General features: G+C 47.8%; 1 protein-coding gene across 1 annotated transcript in view; it reads left to right on the plus strand.

Annotated features, from left to right (window-relative positions):
- FOXN3 (forkhead box N3) overlaps positions 1 to 19,769 on the plus strand; it is a 256,783-nt gene that overhangs the window by 227,660 nt on the left and 9,354 nt on the right. Inside the window, 1 exon segment of the mRNA XM_070378381.1 lies at positions 5,477 to 5,582. Coding sequence (XP_070234482.1) covers positions 5,477 to 5,582 — 106 coding nt within the window.

Genomic DNA, 19,769 nt, shown 5'->3' on the forward strand with positions numbered 1-19,769 from the left:
GGTGGGGTGTTTTTTTTTTTTTTTTTTTTTTTTAGTTGATTTAGTGAGAAGCCACAAATCTGAGTTTGAGGTTGATCTTAAATATCCAGTTTCTTATGACATCTCTTCTCTAGCTGGAGCCCAGGTTTAATTTCTGCAGGTTGGGTAGGTGCCCTGGGTTTACGTGTGTTGATACGCGTTGGGGGAAACACAGAGAAAATGAAGGGAAGGAGATGTGCTGAGAAGCGAAGGGCCAGGGGCACTGACCCCATCTCCAGATCCAGACTCAAAAAGTCGACTTGGGAATGCCTTACTCAGCCATGTTAGACTGGCCGGGATTCATCTCTCAGAAGCCACATTCTAGACACCCGGGTGTGGAGACAGAAGGGAGACAAGAGACAAGGGTGGGAGCAGTTAAGAGTCACCGGCCGCCGGGGGCAGAGAGGGGCACGTCCGCCCCCGTGAGGAGCTGCCCAAGGCAAGCACTGGGAAGCTGGGCTTGGGGGGGGCAGCATCCTGCAGCAGCTCCTGTGAGAGTGTGCACCAGGGTCTGAGGGAGAACCTCAGGTGCACGCCAGCGGGGTCGCCAGTTTCCAGAAACAGCTCAGGGAAGGCCTTTTCATGCTGCAGGGAAACCGTCCCTGAGCGTCTCTGTGAAGTCAATACAGTGCATTAACCAGGAAGATGTCTTTGTGGGCGAGTGCAGTTCGTGAAGTGAGAGTCACTCAGTTGTATCCGACTCTTTGCAACCCCATGGACTATACAGTCCATGGAATTCTCCAGGCCAGAATACTGGAGTGGATAGCCTATCCCTTCTCCAAGAGATCTCCCCAACCCGGGAATCGAACCAGGGTCTCCTGCATTGCAGGCGAATTCTTTACCAGCTGAGCCACAAGAAAAGCCCAAGAATACTGGAGTGGGTAGCCTTTCCCTTCTCCTAACCCTAACCCTTCTCCAGCAGATCTTCCCGACCCAAGAATTGAACTGGAGTGTCCCGCATTGCAAGTGGATTCTTTACCGGCTGAGCCACCAGGGAAGCAGAGTTAGGGAGGGCTACAAAAAGCCTAATAGACTGAAAGAATTTCTGCATGTCCTGACCGCGTTAAATCCTGCGCCTTAGAGATGATGAGTGAGAGGGCGCTGGTGAGGGGAGGCGCGATGGCGGAGGATGAACACGGTGACCTTGGTGTCGGTGAGCCACAGAGCCGGCCAGCCACTGGGCTAGCTGTGTGCTTTGTCTTGTTTTATCTTCAAAACGATGCTCTGAGGTACTTTCATGCCTCCTTTGTAGGTGAGAAAACAGAGGTGCAGAAGGGTAAGGCACTTGCCCAAAGCCACAGGGCTTGTGGTGGGGCAAGACTTTGGACAGAGGCCGTGTGTGACCACACAAGAGGCTTCTTCCCTGGAGCTTAATGAGACAGGGAGTGGAGCGAGCCGTGTCCAGTAGCTGCTTGGTGAGCGCTGACCTCCTCTCTGTCTCCTTCACACCGGGTGAGCCACTGGTGATCGGAGGCTCCAGCCACTCGGGCAGAGGGCTCTGGGTACAGGCGGGGCTGCGTCTCCTCTGATGGCCCGATGACTGCAGGGCTGTGCCCGGCCAGGGGACGTGTGCCCGGGGCTCAGTCCTCCTGCTTTGTCTCCGGGGCTCCCTAGTCTTTGTCGCAGGACTTCAGGTGCTCTGGGTGTTTCGCCACAGGAGTGACTGAAGTGATTTGCACACGGGGAACGGAAGTGCCGTGAGCGCACAATGGCCAGGGGCTTCCGACCCCGTCCAGCTTTGTCTCATCTGTCCTCTCGGGCCGCTCCAGGGCGCCTCTGGGGGTGCTGAGCGCATGGGTGATACTGAGATTGACGACCCACATCTGTTTTCAGAACAGCCGTGCCTTTATTCAGGTAAACCTCTAAATACTCCGAGAGGTCAATACTGTGAGTCCTCTTCTTACTTAAGGAGCTCGTCAGGAGACACAGGCAGTGAAGGACACCGACGGGACACAGAAGCGGCTCGTGTGGCACCAGAGTCTGGCTCTCAGCCGCCAGGCTAGAGACCACCTCCCTGCTCACAGCCCTTCCGTGGTTTTCCCAGTAGCCATAGTGAAAGTGAAAGGCTTAGTTGCTCAGTCGTGTCTGACTCTTTGCAGCCCCATCCATGGACTATAGCCCACTGGGCTCCTCTGTCCATGGGATTCTCCAGGCAAGAATACCAGAGGGGGTTGCCATTCTCTTCGCCAGGGAATCTTCCCAACCCAGGGATCAAACCCAGGTCTCCTGCATTGCAGGCAAATTCTCTACTATCTGAGCCACCAGGGATGAGGTGTAGATAGATGCATCTCATTCCTGCTAGGATGATATGCTTTGTCAAAATTAGTTTTTAGTTCTTACGCACATTATGCTTTTCATCACTTCCAGGCCTGGTGTGTGCCTTTGAATACTAACGTCAGCGGCACTTCCTACAGGAAGGCCTCCCAGATGGCCTTTGTTTGGGGTTAGCCATCTCCGTCCTTCGCGCCTGTGGGCCCGCTGGCCCAGCACTTGCTACAGTATGTTTTCGTTGTCTCTTCAATTCTCTGTCTGTCCCACCTAGCTGGGGGGACCCTGTGTCCTCTTCATCTAATGTGTAGACAGGTACTTGGTAATTTAATCCATTAATTGGTACAACCTGTTATGAGACTGTAATCCTTTTTTACTGATTGAATTATAACTGTGGTATAGATTTTAAATATTTAAGTTGTTTTGGGGGAGTACTGTTCTGTCAGATCTGCTTGATGTTCTAGATGAGATCCCTAGTGACTGATACATTAAATACTGACCATTTTGAAGAGATACCGCACAGCAAAATGATTGAAAAACCGTTTCCCACAATCCCCAAAACACAGAGACAAACCAAAAATAACCTCCACCTGAAGCATCCGTCTTTGAACACCAGAGTCCTGGTTTATACGTATGTCTGTCCTCTGGAATTACTGGTATTTCCCCTCCTGTATTTTCTTCCAGAAGTTTTGTAACTTTAGTCCTTACATTTAGCTCTATGATGCATTCCTAATTAGTTTTCCTATTTGGTATGAGGTTAGGACCAAGGTTCATTATTGTTCAAGTGGATCTCATTGTTCTAACCTTCTTTCCCCCGTTGTCTGCGTATTTGTCAAAAATCAGTTGACCACATACACGTGAGTCTCTTGGATTCTTTTTTGTTCCGTGGATCTGTAGGTCTGCACTTACACATATACCACGCTGTCTTGTAGATTTATACAAAGTTGTTCGATAATTTGGGTAGATTTAAATTCCGGACACTCTGCTAGAGTTCCAGTCAGTTCAGTCGCTCAGTCGTGTCAGCTCTTTGCGACCCCATGAATCGCAGCACGCCAGGCCTCCCTGTCCATCACCAGCTCCCGGAGTTCACTGAGACTCACGTCCATAGAGTCAGCGATGCCATCCAGACATCTCATCCTCTGTTGTCCCCTTCTCCTCCTGCCCCCAATCCCTCCCAGCATCAGAGTCTTTTCCAATGAGTCAGCTCTTCGCATGAGGTGCCCAAAGTAGAACTCATCAACTAAGCACACCATGATAATTATTTGCAATATCACATCATAACAGGTTTCATGCTTTTAAGATATTTGGTGAGTCCCCTACCTCAGACGACCTAATACCTGAAATCAGGCTGACTGTTAAGTGACGGGTAGAAGTTCCTGGTCTAGTTCAGCCTACCTGCATGATTAAGTGTGGGAGCAGACGGGGGCTTCTCGAGCCCCAGCTGTGCTAGTGATGACTTCAGGCGCCAGTTTCCATTCGTCTCCTGTCCCACCTTTTGTACAGCCTAGTAACGGGGACCTTACACAAACCTGGATGAGATGTGGCAGAGGATACTAGCAGGAGCTGCCCAGGGAGTCGGTCTATAACTTTATCCCACGTTCTAGAGTAGACACTCGTCCAATGTGAAAGACCTGACTTAAGGTTTAGAGTATTTACATAAATCTGCTCTTAGAGACCTGAAATTACAGGAGTTAAAAAGTATGTGCCGTGTCTTTTGGGAAGCGTAGTCGTTCCTCACAAATAATATCAGCTTTTAAACATTTAATATCTAGGGACTTCCTTGGTGGTCTACTGTTTAAGACTTTGCCTTCCAATGCAGTGGGTACAGGTTTGACCCCTATTTGGGAGCTAAGACCCCTCATGTCTGGCAGCTGAAACAACCAAAAACTTTTAAAATACTCCACATCAAAAAAATATATATATACATATATAAAAATTTATTGACTTTTTAAAAAACTTAATATTTAGAGTGGTTTTCATTTTTGAAGGTATGATTTTGTAGACTTTTTGGTTAGGTCTGTGTTTGAGAAAGCACAATCTGTCCACCCTGCCCTTGGATGAGTCTGGGCCAAGGCTGGGGACTCTAGGATGCTAGAGACGGAAAGGGTCTTCGAGAACATGGTTCAGAGAAGGAAAAGTAGATTCCATGAGCTCTCACAAAGCCCTACCAGAAGAACGGGTTAAAGCCCAGGTGTACAAGCCCTCTGTCAGCGTGTTCACGCAGGATGCATGCCTGGCCCCTAGGCAGACGTGTGGAGGAGTGTTGATGCTGCTGGGAGAACAGTAGCGTGAACCAGAAGAAACTGCTGTTTGGGAGGATCAAGAAAGATCGACTCTCGGGGGTTGCTTCTGGTCCCCCTGTTGTATAAAAACTCAGATCCGTGTGAGGCCATTGTGAGTTACACGCAGCACGGGCAGCGTCTGATGGTCCCTGACGAGAAGGTTGGCCCAGGAGTAACGCGGGCTGAGTGTGTCTAGGAGACCCGGGTGACGAGAGAGCGCCCGGGACGTCTGCTGAGAGGGAGCTCCAGGGCAGGAGCAGGCGGGCGTCAGAGGGGCCGTGTGCTTCCGAGACGGAGCCCGCCTCCGACGGCCCCGCACTCCCCGCCGAGACGGGTGTGAGGATGCTCACGAGACGTTGTGAGCGCTGAGGTGCCGAGGAGCTTGTAAAATCGGCTCTGCTGTTCTTCTGGCTGGTTTTTTGTTTTTTGTTTTTCCCCTTCCTGGACTAAGGAGTCTTAGAAAGATATTCCCAGTTCTGACCATGGCCGGAGAAGCGTGAGGAAAATGATTTGTTTGCTCAAGATGGCATCAGATTCTTGAGACCAAAAGGGTCTGCCTAGAGATAAAAGCTTATATGTAATAAATGCAGGAAAATAATATTTGCAGCCTTTTTTTTTTTAACCAAGGCATCAATCATAAGCTATTGATTTGACTTGACTAAGTCTCTCTCTTGAGGTGTGGTATCTTTCTCTCTTTCTGTCTTGCTCTCTTGATATTCTCTTTCTATCTGTCACCCCCGTGTGTGTGTGTGTGTTTCTCCCTCTGCTTGCTCTCTGTACCTGTGAGTATCTCTTCTTTCTCTCCCTGTCTCCCTCCCTCTCTCTTTCTCTGGTGTATCCAAAATCTCTGACTGGGAACAGAAGTCTCCACAGAGGGACTCATGTGTGCTGTCTCTTTGCTTTTCCAGTTCCTCCAGGAGTGATACAGAACGGAACGCGGGTTCTGAGCCGAGGCCTGTTCCCCGGGGTCCGGCCGTTGCCAGTCACGCCCATTGGGATGACAGCGGCTGTGAGGTAAGGGGCCCTGCTGGGCAAAGCCCCCCTGAGCAGCGGGAAGGCCACCTGGGGGCCGGGGAAGACCAGCCTCTGCGTGGTCAGGGCGGAAATAGCTTGGGTGTCTTAAGGCGTTAAAGGAGCTCCCGAGGACCCAATCTAGGTGCCAGCTTCTCCTTCTTGGGCTGTCAAATTACCCTGGTCTCTTTGCAGATGAGATGAAGCAAAATGGCAGTGAAGTTGCTCTATTCTGAGAAGGTGGGGTAAAGTGAGCAGAAGGAAACGGTGGGCAGGGTAGGCATTAGATTCTGGGCTAACTGGTCGACCTCCAGACCCAGCCCTTTCTCTCTGGGGGCATGTCTGACCTCTGTGGGTTAGTTCCCTCGTCCATGAAGCTCCTCTGCCTCCTGGGAAGGCTTGCAATGAAACGTGCAAAAAAAGGCAGGTGTGAAAAGTGCTCCGGCAAGTGGCCTGTAAATACCAGGTGGTGTCAGCCCCCTCACTCCCGAGTCAGCTCAGCCGCCCAACCTCGTGGACTCCTCCTTGGGAAGTTTCTTTCCTCCACCCTTCTCAGCTCCTCTGCCAGCCCCAGGGGAGGGCCCATCGCTTGCCCGGGAGGGAGCCTTGCGTGCCCCAGTGGGAGTGCCTGCCCCTGCCCACCCCCGCCCTCCCGACAGCCGTCACCAGGCTGGTTTCCTACAGTGTGCCTCCCCAGCTGTTTGCAGAAGCGTCCCCGCCGACTCCCGCCGTCTCACCCTGACGCCCCGCCGGCCCTCCCATCTCCTCCAGCCAGACTTGTTCTCCAGATGATGGGGTTGGCCCATCTTATCCTGCGGTTTCCTCTGTGTAGATCTCCCTCCGCCTCCACGTGGAGAGCAGCACCTCATTCTCAGCCCGTCACAAAAATGATCCCTTCCCCAGGCTTTTCTGAACAGGCCTCTGAGTCAGCCTCAGAGCAGTCCTCTTTTCTTGGCACGCATAACCCCTTGCTTTGGGCGTGGCCTTTGGTGGGTGGCGCTGTGTGCGTCCCCCTCTGTCCTCTGGTTTGCTTGCTGAGGACAAGGGCTGGGTCCCGCTGGCTTGGCTGAGGCCTCGTCACACGCTCAGCGTTGGGCCCCGATGGCTTGTTCAGAAGAGACCTGCCGTGCTGGGCTGCGTCCCCTCACAACACCGCATCCCAGCTTCTTTGCAGCACTTCTGGGTCACGTTCACGCCTCAAGGCCATTTCGCTTTCACAGTGTTTCGTGTCCCAAAGAAAACCATCCCCGGAAGTCTGTTAACTGCGGCTTGAGGGAACTGCATGCTCAGGCTCTGTGATGGGCATCAACCACGTGGAGGTTCTCCGCTCACTCGTGGTTTCGTTTGTCTATATTATCTTTTGGCTGCGTGTGCAGGATCTTAGTTCTCTGACCAAGGATGCAACACACTTCCCCTGCACTGGAAGCGCAAGTCTTAACCCCTGGACGCCAGGGAAATGCCTCACTTGTGTCTTTTAATCCTCCCAGCAAACCAACTGCTTTTGCCAGAGTTGTTGTTCAGGCACTAAGTCATGTTCGACTCTTTGCAACCCCATGGACTACAGCATGCCAGGCCTCCCTGTCCATCACCAACTCCCAGAGTTTACTCAGACTCATGTCCATCGAGTTGGTGATGCCATCCAGCCATCTCATGCTCTGTCATCCCCTTCTATTCCCGCCTTCAATCTTTCCCAGCATCAGGGTCTTTTCCAGTGAGTCAGTCTTTCACATCAGGTGGCCAAGGTATTAGAGCTTCAGATTCAGCATCAGTCCTTCCAATGAATAAGTAAGTAAGTGTTAGTCACTCGATCATGCCCGACTCTTTGTGACCCCATGGACTGCAGCCCACCAAGCTCCTCTGTCCATCAGACTTTCCAGGCAAGGATACTGGAGTGGGTTGCCATTTCCTTTTCCAGGGGATCTTCCCAACCCAGAGATCAAACCCAGGTCTCCTGCATTGCAGACAGATTCTTTACTGACTGAGCTACAAGGGAAGCCATGAATAGTCAGGGTTGATTTCTTTTAGGATGGACTGATTGGATTTCCTTGCAGTCGTATCTTCAGGGCAGATGCTAGTATTTGGAACCTACTAAGGAGGGAAGTTGGTAGGAATTAGAGTAGTAATTGTATGGTAAAGCCAGTTATCATTTCTGCTAAGCAGACATGGCCATACTTTCCAGAAGTGTGGAAAGGTTCTTTTTCTTGTGCTTCTGCCATATCTTTCTTAGATGTCTTGAGATCAGTAATTTACGACCTTCAGTTCATGAAAGGTAAGCCTCTTCCTTCGAGCCAAAATAGCTATGCCTTGGCCTCACATTGTGAGAGAGACATACTCCGTCTCCTATTTGTTCTCAAAATCGCTTCTGCCTAACCTCCTCATGTACCTTTCTGGTTGGGAAGGCCGCAGACTCATCTCACTTGCCGTGAAGATCTCCTTTCATGTGCAGACACTAAGCGTAGACGTCAGCTTATTGTCCTCAGCATCTTTTCAGTGCCTTTTTAAGCAAACAGAGTTCTCCCTGTGACTCTAGCCATTCCCTGGGAGAAGGGAAGAGCCAGGCAGAGGGAAAGGAGGCCTGCGACGGACCTGGCTTTCAGCAGGAGCTGCCTCCTCATTTTATTACCCTCACGACATATGTGATTGCTGACTTTTGGTGATTAGTACCCTCTGGAGGTATTATGTAAAATATTAGTTTTTTTAAACTGGTTCTATTTTGGTTAGAAGGTAACATAGCGTTGTGTTGTTCAGTTGCTAAGTCGTGTCTGACTCTTGGTGATTCCCATGGACTGCAGCACACCAGGCCTCCCTTCCCCTCACCATCTCCTGGAATTCGCCCAAGTTCATGTCCATTGAATTGGTGATGTTATCGGTGGCACTACAGCAAGACAATGATATCCTATTCGTGGTCAAAGAGTTGCTACTCATCCATCCCAGCCAACACCTCACTTAGGCTCCTGCCGCAGTAAAAGACCACAAGCAGGTTCCGGGGCTGGACGTGTGCGTCCTTCAGGTCCAGCTGGGAGAGACAGAAGCCACGCTAGGGACTCGAACAGGGAGACTTCAAAATAAAGAACCGTTAGCCAGGTAGAAAGTTATTAAGCAGGCTACTGGAAGAGAACTCAGGGTGTTAAAGAGGGAACAACTGCAGGAAGCGGCCACATCCCCTCCGGTGAGGTTTGAATGATTGCCCCTCGAGGCTGGGTCTCAGAGCTCCCAGGAGCGGCGGGGCTGCGATCCAGGCCTCTTAGGAGGAGACTCTGAGCTCAGAGGAGGGACCGGTGGAAGGACCAGAGGGGTCTCTAGGGAGAAGGCTCCTACTGGTGCACACACCTCTCCGGGCACATGAAGAGGTGGGGCCTGCGGGCACCGGAGGAATCTCAGACTCGATTTGGCAGCTCCTGTAGGACAGACTGCTGCTTCAAGGGGGAGAGGCATGGCTGGGGGACGCAGAAACGGGGCACAGGGGAGGGGCCACGGCCCTTCCCCCACCCATCCCAGACTCGGGAGGGCAGAGCCAGGCGGGCTCAGACAGGTGGCCCGGCGCGGAGCACTGCGGGCGGCCTGGGCCCAGGGGCTGTAGCTGTGCGTGCCCATCCTCTCCAGAAGCATGCAGCCCGGAGCAGCGCGCTTCCCCAGCGACACCGGAGGTCCCAGCAGAATCCTCTCGGTAAAACGAACAGCCGCAGTGTGTAGAGACAAGCTCCCGTTTGCCCAAACAGAGAGAAGACCACGGTGTGTTAGCCATTATCCCAATACCAGCTCTGCACTTTCCGCCTCAGTTTTAAGAGACTTCAGGGAGAAGAAGGCTGCAGAAGGTCAGGGACCCTCGCTTATAAGACCTTTTCCTTCCTTATGGCCTAAGTGCCTGGCAAATAGGTGGCACGACGCCGTCAGGAAAAATGAACGGCAACATAACCACGTGGGCATTTGCAGGAGGCCTTGTAAAGCCCATCAAGAGCTGCTGGGGGGGGAAGTCCTGTTCTGTGCTCTCACGTTCATTGTAATCGAAATTCTTTTCCTTTTTTAACTTGGCCGTGTGTCAGGTGAACCTAGGTTAGCTGAGGTTAAAGGGAAAACAGCCCAGCAGAGACCAGAACAGCAGCAGGCGTCCTCTGCCAGACCACGTGGCGGTGACCAGGGGTCCCTGAGGGGCTCCCGCCGCCCCATCCGCTCAGCGGGGCAGGCAGGAGGGCAGAGGTCATTAGCGCCCCCTGAAGACCTGTTTCCTACCCTGCTTTGTGTGACAGGTCTTCTGTGCAAGTCTAAGCAACTTCTCCTTAAGTGAAAATATTTGTCTTTCGGGGATGTGTTGTGGTTTTTTTTCCCCCTCTGCTGAGTGCCAAAGGCCATGTTTGTTTGTCTTAACTCTGAAACTGTTATTGACATAGATGAAGCGTTACTTTATTAGCTGATCACTGCACAGCTTGCATTTGCTGGGCTCCTTTGCATGTAATTATGATGTGAAATCTCCTTGTAAGAGTATCTGTCAACAGTGTAGTTGACTTTGCCGTGCTGACTTTTTACTCAGTAACTTCAGGGATCAGCCCATCCTTAGACATTGGAGACCCGCTTATTTTTAAATTTGCCTAGGCGGGGAGTCCTTAAGACAGGTTATCCTCGGAGTAACTGCTCTCACTTCTCCAAGTTTCACGCGTGTGTCTTCTGCTGCCTCTCCAGTGAAACCCCTTGCAGAGAATACATTTGAATGGAAGCGTTACAGCCCCGGAAGAGCTGCTTCTGGATCTCTTGGGAAACGGAGCCTACGATTTCCTCCATTCGTGAACTAGGGGCGGCTTCTCAGCTGCAGGCCGCAGCAGCTCCCCTGGGCCTGGGCCACCTTGTGTGCACGGCTTAGGCCTCTGACCCTAAGTCACCTCTCAGGTAGCAAAGAAGAACTATGAACGTCAAGGCTTGCCAGAGGATTGAGAGAGAGCTGGTGGGCACACCCTCCTTCATGTGTCAGACTGTGCCGCGCTCGCTCAGGTCCAGCTCTTTACAGCCCCATGGACTGAAGCCCGCCAGGCTCCTCTGTCTATGGGATTTTCCAGGCAAAAATTCTGGAGTGGGTAGCCATGTCCATGGGATTTTCCAGGCAAGAGTACTGGAGTGCGGTGCCATTGCCTTCTCTGGAGTAAGCAATAAACACATAGAAAAATGCTCAGCATCACTAATCATTAGGGAAATGCAGATCAAGACTGCAGTGCTTCACCCTCCTCAGGATGGCACTAGCAAGAAAACAGAAAATAGTAAGCGTTGACAAGGTCATGGAAAGATTGGAGCCCTTGAGCACTGTCGGTGCTCAGTATGGCAGGTCCCTTGGACTGCAGGGAGATCAGCCCGTCCATCCTAAAGGAGGTCAGTCCTGGGTGCTCATTGAAAGGACTGATGCTGAAGCTGAAACTCCAGTACTTTGGCCACCTCATGCAAAGAGCTGACTCATTTGAAAAGACCCTGATGCTGGGAAAGATTGAAGGCAGGAGGAGAAGGGGACGACAGAGGATGAGATGGCTGGATGGCATCACTGACTCGATGGACGTGAGTCTGAGTGAACTCTGGTAGTTGGTGATGGACAGGGAGGCCTGGCGTGCTGCGGTCCATGGGGTGGCAAAGAGTCGGACACGACTGAGTGTCTGAACTGAACTGGAAACCTGTAAGCAACCCGAGCATCCATCAATAGATGAACAAACAAGCAAAATGTGTGTACTCATGATAGAATATTCAGCCTTTAAGCAGAAGGCAACTCTGATCCCTGCTACAGTATGCATGCACCTTGAGGACATTTATGTTAAGTGAAACAAGCTACTCGTAAAAAGACTAACACCGTATGACCCCACTTAAGTGAATAGTCCTGTTCATGGAGGCGGAGCACAGAATGGTGGTTGCCAGTGACTGTGCAGAGGGGTGGGGGTCACTGTTTACTGGGGACGAGTCACAGTTTTACAGGATGAAGGGTTCTGGAGATGGCTGGTGGGGCGCCTGCACAATGTTATGAGTGCACTTAATACCACTGAGCTGTGCGCTTAACAAAGGTTGAGATGGTAAGTTTTTTATGTTTGTGTATTTTAGCACAGTTGTTTAAAGCGTAAAAGAAAATGAAATGTGTCGTGTGGAGAGCATGATTCATCCACCTGCTCCCCACACACCTTCCCAGATCTCCTCTCTGAGCACCAGAAGCTTAGTCCCAAACCCCAGAAAGGGCTTAGGTTGAGTTTCCGGGCCACCTTCAGGACAGTGCACACTTGGCAAAGCCCGGGTTCGTGACAGTAATCTAAACCACGTGTTAGTCGCTCAGTCGTGTCCAACTCTTTGTGACCCATTGGACCACAGCCAACCAGGCTCCTCTGTCCATGGGATTTTCCAGGCGAGCATACTGGAGTGGGTAGCCCTTCCCTCCTCCAGGGGGTATTCCCGACCCACGGATTGAACCTGGGTCTCCCATACTACAGGCAGATTCTTTACCGTCTGAGCCACCAGGGCAGCCCCAGTCTAAACCATAACATGTTAGAAAATTACAAGAAAGTTTCATTTAATCACCACCTAAGGCTGCTGAATAGTTTTTGGAGCTTTAAGGACCTCACGTGAAAATGCAGTTCCCCCGGAACAGGAAGCAAGTCAGGAATTAATGGTTCTATTGTCACATGAAGCATTAATACTTAAGGTCCTGTCAAAATAAAGTCAGCAGGAGAGTGCATCCATCAGCCTCAGATCTGCTCCTGGTCACCGTCTTCATCTTTCCCTGGAAACATGTTTGTCACAGGGGTTTAGGCCGCCTGCACCCTTCAGTCTGAAGATAGGGTGGGCCTGGTGATGTCACTGGAAGGAAGTTTGCCACTGATCTGCTTTCTGTTTTAATTTAAAAACCAAGTACCTGTCAGCCTTCATCTTTTGAAATCATGGTCTTTGAAGGCAGTTCTAAAACTATTAGGTTATGCTTTGTGGTGGGAAGGAGAGGAGGAAATGGTACAGGAAAAAACAACCCCGGGGGATAAAGGACGCACGTGAGTTCCCTCTGGGCCACCAGCTCAGCTTTTGTCTCCACTTGTGGCTCTTCTGGTCCAGAAATCGAAACAGTGGCCAGCAAATCCACTGTGTGATGTTTGATCCACGTCTGCAGTTGCTCCTCGCGTTTCAAACCAGTGGCATTGGTTAAGGCCTTTGAAAGTCCTGGCAGCTTTTACTATTGCGTGTAAAAAGCCCTCTGCACTCCTGATGATGCTGGTCTGTGCCAAATGCAGAGTGATTCGTGGAGGAGAGTTTTAGGGTCATTCCTGTCGTGTTCTGTGATCACATAGATAAGGGGTCACAGTTGTCTCAGTCTTTTAAGGGGACCCCTTGCAGCTCACAGGAGGAAACTGTGCCGCTTCCTGCCCCCAACGTGGAGATGACCACTGAGGCAGAACCCCTGGCATTGTTGAGCCCTTGTGCTTCTCAGGAAGAGCTACACAGCAGGAGCAGGCGTCAGAGGCCCCCGCAGCTGCTAAAGATAACCAGAATCCCAAATTCTGTATGTACTGTTCCTAGGCTTTTAGAAGTATTTTTGATATCCATAAGGAGTACATTAAATTTTTCTTGATTTGAATTTTATCTGTTAATATCTGGAATGGTACTTTATATCTTCTTTTCTGACTTACTCCTTCCCCTCTTTATTCATTACGAAGTTTATTTGGTTTGCTTCATTCGGTTGTAACTGGCGGTGTTTTCGTGCCTATATAATATTCCACTGTGTGGCTGTGCCACAAGTACATTTTTTAAGGTATTTGGATTGTTTATAGTTACTTGCTTTTACAAACTTGCCATGGGAATTCCTGTCCATGCCTACAGTCTCATCTAGGATGCATGTTTTGGTGTGGGAATTTTTGGTTTATACAGGGCTAACGTGCTCAGCTTCACCAGAGGATGGCAGATTGTGTTCTCAAGTGCTCATATCCGTGTACACGCCTCCCAGCAGAGTATGGTACTTCCCATTCCTCGGCATCTTCACCGACATGTGGAGTTGTCATCCTGTGCGATTTCAACCAGTCTAGCGGATATGTAACAGTATCTTGCAGCATTTTAATTTCCATTTCCCTTCTTACTAAAGAGGTTGCACAGTTCTCCATTTATTTAACTGGCTGCTTGAATATGCTCTTTGATGGATTGCCTGCTCAACAGTTTACTTATCTTTCTATCAGGTGGTTTTCTTTTCTTATCTTTGTAGGACTTCTTTGTATATTCTGGATAATAACCCTTTATTGACTATCTTGTTGTTGAGTCACTCTTTGCGACCCCATGGACGGCAGCATGCCAGGCTTCCCTGTCTACTATCTCCCAGAGTTTGTTCAAACTCATGTCCATCAAAGCGGTGATGCCATCCAACCGTCTCATCCTCTGTTGTCCCCCTCTCCTCCTGCCTTCAGTCTTGCCCAGCATCAGGGTCTTTTCCAGTGAGTCAGCTCTTCGCATCAGGTGGTCAAAGTATTGGAGTCTCAGCTTCAGCATCAGTCCTTCCAATGAATATTCAAGACTGATTTCCATTAGGATGGACTGGTTGGATCTCCTTGCAGTCCAAGGACTCTCAAGAGTCTTCTCCAACACTAAAATCTGAAAGTACTACAACACGTCAGTTCTTCAGCACTCAGCCTTTTTTATGGCCCACCTCTCACATCTGTACATGGCTACTGGGAAAACCATAACTTTTTCCAGTGGCTATACGAAGCTTTGTTAGCAAGTGATGTCTCTCCTTTTTAACATGCTGTTGTTGACCATATGTGTTGCTCATAACTTGCCTAAGTTTGTGGATGGTCATTTCACTGTCCATAGTGATGTCTTCTGATGAACAGAAGCTCTTAATTTTCATGCTTAGTAATCACTTTGTAATGAAATCTAGTGTCCTTAAAAAGTCCCCACTCCAAGATTATATGGTCTTTTGTAGTTTTTTTCCTAAAAGATTAAAAAAATTTTTTTCCTATATCATTTAAATACTATATAATCCATCTGGAGTTAATTATTTGTATATTGATTTTTTTCAGGCAACCTTGCTAAATAAACTGACTTAGTAAATTTACTAATCTGTCTGTAGATTCTTCTGTATAAAATCAGATAAATAATGGTGGGGATTTTTCTTATATCCTGTCCTGTTATATCCTATTCTTATATCCTGTCCTATTTTTTCCTGGCCTATTAGAGTTAGAACCTCTGAATAAAAGTAATGATAACAGACATCTTTACATTGTTTCATTCTTTCTTACATTTGTTATTTGGCTGCTTCCCATCTTAGTTGAGGTACACAGGCTCTGTAGGTGTGGCTCCAGAGCGTGCAGGCTCAGTGGTGGCCATGCGGGGGCTCGGTTGCTCCACGGCTCGTGGCATCCAAGTTCCCTGACAGAGAGCAGAGCCCACATCTCCAGCGCTGCAGGAGGGACTCTTAACTCCCGAACCGCCACCAAAGTGCCCGTGTTTTTTCTTATTTTAAAGAGTGCTGTGTTAATGAATAACTGACGGACTGTTTGTTTTAGGTTTTTTAGGAAATATACTTTATCATTACAAAAATATTCCTTCTATGTTTGGCTTGCAATGGTAGTTTATCATAAATGGTTGTTGAATTTCATCAAAGAAATGTTTACATCATTTAGCAGAACGGTAAATTTTTTTCTCATTGTTTTACATGGTGGTGAATTACATGATAAATTACTAATTTTAAATAAAACCTACATTCCTAATGTACTGGTGATATATTTTTTACATATTGCTCGCGTTGGTGCGCTAGCATCTCATATATGAATCTTTGCATGGTTGTCCAGAGCCATGTTTCTCTAGCGCTCTCCTTATGTAGTTTCAGTGTCAGGATTACATTATTCTCACATAATGCATTAAAGAGTATTCACTCCTAGATTCCCTGAGTTTAGGTAAGATTGAAATTAATCTGTTGCTTAATGTTTGGCGGAACTTACTTGCAAAACACTGCAGAGCTGGTGTTTTATTTGTGGGATGATTTTTAACTATTGAGTGAATTTCTTTAATTCTTATAGTATAACTTATTTTTCATTTCTTTTTAAATTCATTTGGGTAACTGTAGGGATTTGTCCATATCACCTGCTTTCAAAAATGGGGCATAAAGTTATTTATAATATCTGTCATCTTCTCAGTGTCTTGCAGTTGCATCCCTTTAACGTCTTATTTCATTTTATTACTTCTCTTTTTGCTTAACCTTAACACAAATAGTGTTTTTTCTCTAGAAGAATCAACTTTGGATAATCAACTTTATATTATCATGTAATATATTATAAATAATGTAATTAATTATTATAATTACCTCTATTTTGTATCTCTTCTCCATATCATTAATTTCTGCTAGCTTTTCTTTTAATTTTCTTTCTTTGGGTTTATTCTTTCTTGTTGTGGTGATCTGGATACTTTTATTTTACACTTTGATTCTTTTATATAGAACTTCAAGGTTATACTTTCCTTCAAACTGCTGCTTAGTTGTAGCCATACATTTTGGTGCCTTTTGTTTTCATTATTGTTACAAGTTCCAAGTCTTTACTAATTTTCATCTTGCTTTCTTCTTTCAGCCATAGGTGTTTTTAGAAGTGTGTTTTTAAATTTTCAAACCTATGAGGAGGTGGTTTTTGCTTATTTTTGGTTTTAGTTACCTCTTCATCATTACTTATTAATTACAATGCACTGTGCTCAGGAAATCCATCTGTAAGATACTGCTATTTGAAGTCTGTGGAGACTTGCTGTGTGGTCTCCTAGTGTATACTGTCTTCTATTATAAATATTTTGTGTGTGCTTCTAAGTCACATACCTGGTCTGTTGTGAGCACATGTTCTGTATATCCACTAGTTCAAATCTACATGTGAGCCGTGTCTGGGCGAGAAGGGGGAGAGATGTGGGTTTGACCATTTCTTCCTGCAGCTCTTCCAATTTGGGTGTATTTTGAAGCAATCTTATTGGAGGTCTCCAAGTTTAGAACAGTTATATATTCCTGGTGAATTGAACCTTTCTGACTATTTCATCACTGTCTTCATCTATAGTAACGATTTTTGCCTTAGAATCTATCGTGTCTGGTTTAATACAGCTGCATCAGCATGGCACCATGGTTTTCCTCCTTTTACTTTTAACCTTTCTTAGTCCTTATGTTTTAGGGTCATCTCTTATAAATGGCATATGACTTTTTCTTTTAAAGTCTGCGTTAATGATCTTCACCTTTCAATGGAGATACTAGCCTATTTTAAATGATATATGTGGACTTGTTTCTACCATCTCAGTTAGCCTTTTTTGCAAACTTTCTTTGCCCCCACCTCCCAGATTCCTTTCTGACTCTGTTTTGTTTTCGTTGCTATACCTGCTTTTGGCCTTGCTGTGTGCTCACTGCTGCAGGCTTTGTCTGGGTGTTGAGAGCAGGGCGGCTCTCTCGCTGCACACACAGGCTTCTCGCTGCTGTGTCTTCTCTTGCTGCAGATTGTAGGCTCTGCACAGGCCCAGTATCTGTGGCCCACGGGCTTAGCTGCTCCAAGGCACGTGGGGTCTCCTGGACCAGGGATCAAACCCATGTCTCCTGCATTGGCGGGCAGATTCTTCACCACTGAGCTCCAGGGAAGCCCACTAACATTGTTTTAAATTGACCACGATTTTTCTACTTGTCATTCCTCCCGGCCGCCCCAATGGTTTATAAGTTATATAGAACTTTCTGTTCTTTCAGTGTTGATCCTAGAACTTTTAGCATGAATATTTTAAAATGGACAGTTAATCAGTATCGTTAACCTCCTGCTCAGTCAAGGCCTCTGGGATACTTCAACTTCTGTTCTCTCCACCTCCGAAATAACATGCTGCATTTAAATGTCTGGGACTTGAGCTCTATTTCGTATTTCAGTTTCTTTAAGTCAGCTATTATCGTTGGCCCTCCATATCCATAGGTTCTGCGTCCATGGATTCAATCGACTGCTGATAGAAAATATTAGGAAATAAAAAGAATTCCAGAAAGTTCCAAAAATCAAGGCTTCCTTGCCCTGTGCACTGGCAGTTGTTGGCATGGCGCGCATCTGCACGTTGTACTCGGCACCGTACGTGATCCTGGGGTGATGTGAAATGCATTGCAGGGCCTGCCTAGGTTTTAAGCACATACTGTACCATTTTGTAAAAGGGACTTGAGATTTTGATATCTGTGGGGACCTGGAGCCAAAACCCCCCCAGACACCAGGGGACAGCTTGGTGCCACCAAGGGTCGCTACTTGAGTCCATTTCCTTTGCTTAGCACTTTTTTTTCTCTTGCGTCTGAGACCTTTCTTGCGTCTGGCTTTTATTCCACTTCTGTTTTATGTGGGTACATAGTGGATCTGCGGTGCTGTGCTAGTTTCCGGTGTGCAGCAAACGATTCAGTCACCCAGCGCTTGCGCCCGTGCTCCTTCAGTCTTCCCCGTGTAGGCTGTCACTAACACAGAGTCCTGAGTGCGTTCCCTGTGCTCCACAGGAGGTCCTTGTCGGGTCTCCATTTTATATATAGACAGACGCATGTGGGTTTAGTCCCAGCCTTCCCCCTTTGCTAACCGTAAGTCTGTTTTCTCTTTTTTTCCTGAAAAATGCTCTTAAGAAGGTCCTATCACTGAGTATCTGCTTTTAATCAAAGTCTTGACTTTTTGTCTGAAAATATTTTTATTTTGCCTTCTTTCTTGCTGTCATTCAGTTGCTAAGTCATGTCCAGCTCTGCGACCCCGTGGACTGAGTGACGCACAGAGGGCTTCCCTGTCCTTCACTGTCTCCCGGGGTTTGCTCAAGTTCATGTCCATGGAGTCGGTGATGCTGTCTAACCATCTCATCCTCTGCCACCCTCTTCTTTTGCCTTCAGCCTCTCGCTGGGCCGTCGTTCCCAGACGATAGTATTGTAGTTGGACAGCTACTTTTTCTCTCTCGTTTTGACATTACTGTTCTACCTCATCTGAGTCACTGGTTTATCTTAACTACTCCTCTTCCTTAAGTGCTGTGTCTCCTTTCTCGTACTCCACAGCCTGTGTGTGTGTGTGTGTGTGTGTGTGTGTGTGAGAGAGAGAGAGATGTCTGTGATGACTTAATCTATCTAGGTGTGCATTTCTTTGTATCCTCCATGGGACTTGTTGGCTTTCTGAGTCTGAAGATTGGTAACGTTCGTAACAGGAAATCCGCAGCCATTTCCTGCTGTGGGATTGGTTCTTCTGCATTTCTCCTTCACTCTGGACCTCCAGTTGCGTTTGGTTGGATGCTCTTGTTGTATTCTGCATTGCCCAGCCTCTCTTCCATGTTTCCCATCTCTTATCTCTCTCCGCTGCAGTTCCTATAATGTCTTTAGATCCATCTTTCAATTGACTTAATTTTTTATTTGTTTGTTTTCCACAATTCAATTGCATTGAGTTTTTTAATTTCAGGAATTATATTTTTCAGCTCTGGAAATTCTGTTTGAGGCATCCCCAAATCAAGTCCGCTTGGTTTTAGTAATCCAGTGTTTGTAATATTTGCCAATTCCCTCTTTAATTTTTGTTTTTTTGGTACATACATTATATTCTTTGTCTAATTGTTGCAGTATTTTCAGACTTTACAGTTCAGATTCTATGGGGTTTTTTTTTTTTTTCTGTTTTCTTGTACAGTAGCTTATTTCTTTTGTATTTAATTATTTTTTTTCTTTTAATTGTGAACCTGTGTTCTTTAAAGTCTTATCTGTGCGAGTTCTTTGTGGACTGCGTTTGAAGTATGTTCTTCCAAGAAGGGTTGTGTTCTCCTCTAGTGGGCACCACCGGGCACTTTAAACTGAATGTAGCTTGGGGTCTGTTGGTCCACACGGTAGAATTCTGGCCTCACGCCCACAAGACTTCAGACTCGTGGCTTAAAACTCTCAAGGGAGGCTCTTGCTTGCAGTTCCATCTGGAGCTGAGGTCAGGCTGGCCTTTATGCCACTGTCTGCGCCAATTCCCCAGGATCTCACCGAAGGCCTCATCATTCAAGGGTCCCGCGTTTTACGTGGCGTTTTTACATTTCTACTTTCCTAGCGGGCTGTTTATGGCAGCCCACTCCAGTGCTCTTGCCCGGAGAATCCTAGGGACGGGGGAGCCTGGTGGGCTGCAGTCCATGGGGTCGCACAGAGTTGGACACGACTGAAGCGACTTGGCAGCAGCAGCAGCGGGCTATTTGGTGATTTTAGGTTATAAGCTCCTATGATTCAGCCTGATATGCAGGCATCCT

This window comes from Bos mutus, chromosome 10 (genome assembly GCF_027580195.1).
Source record: "Bos mutus isolate GX-2022 chromosome 10, NWIPB_WYAK_1.1, whole genome shotgun sequence".
NCBI lineage: Eukaryota > Metazoa > Chordata > Mammalia > Artiodactyla > Bovidae > Bos > Bos mutus.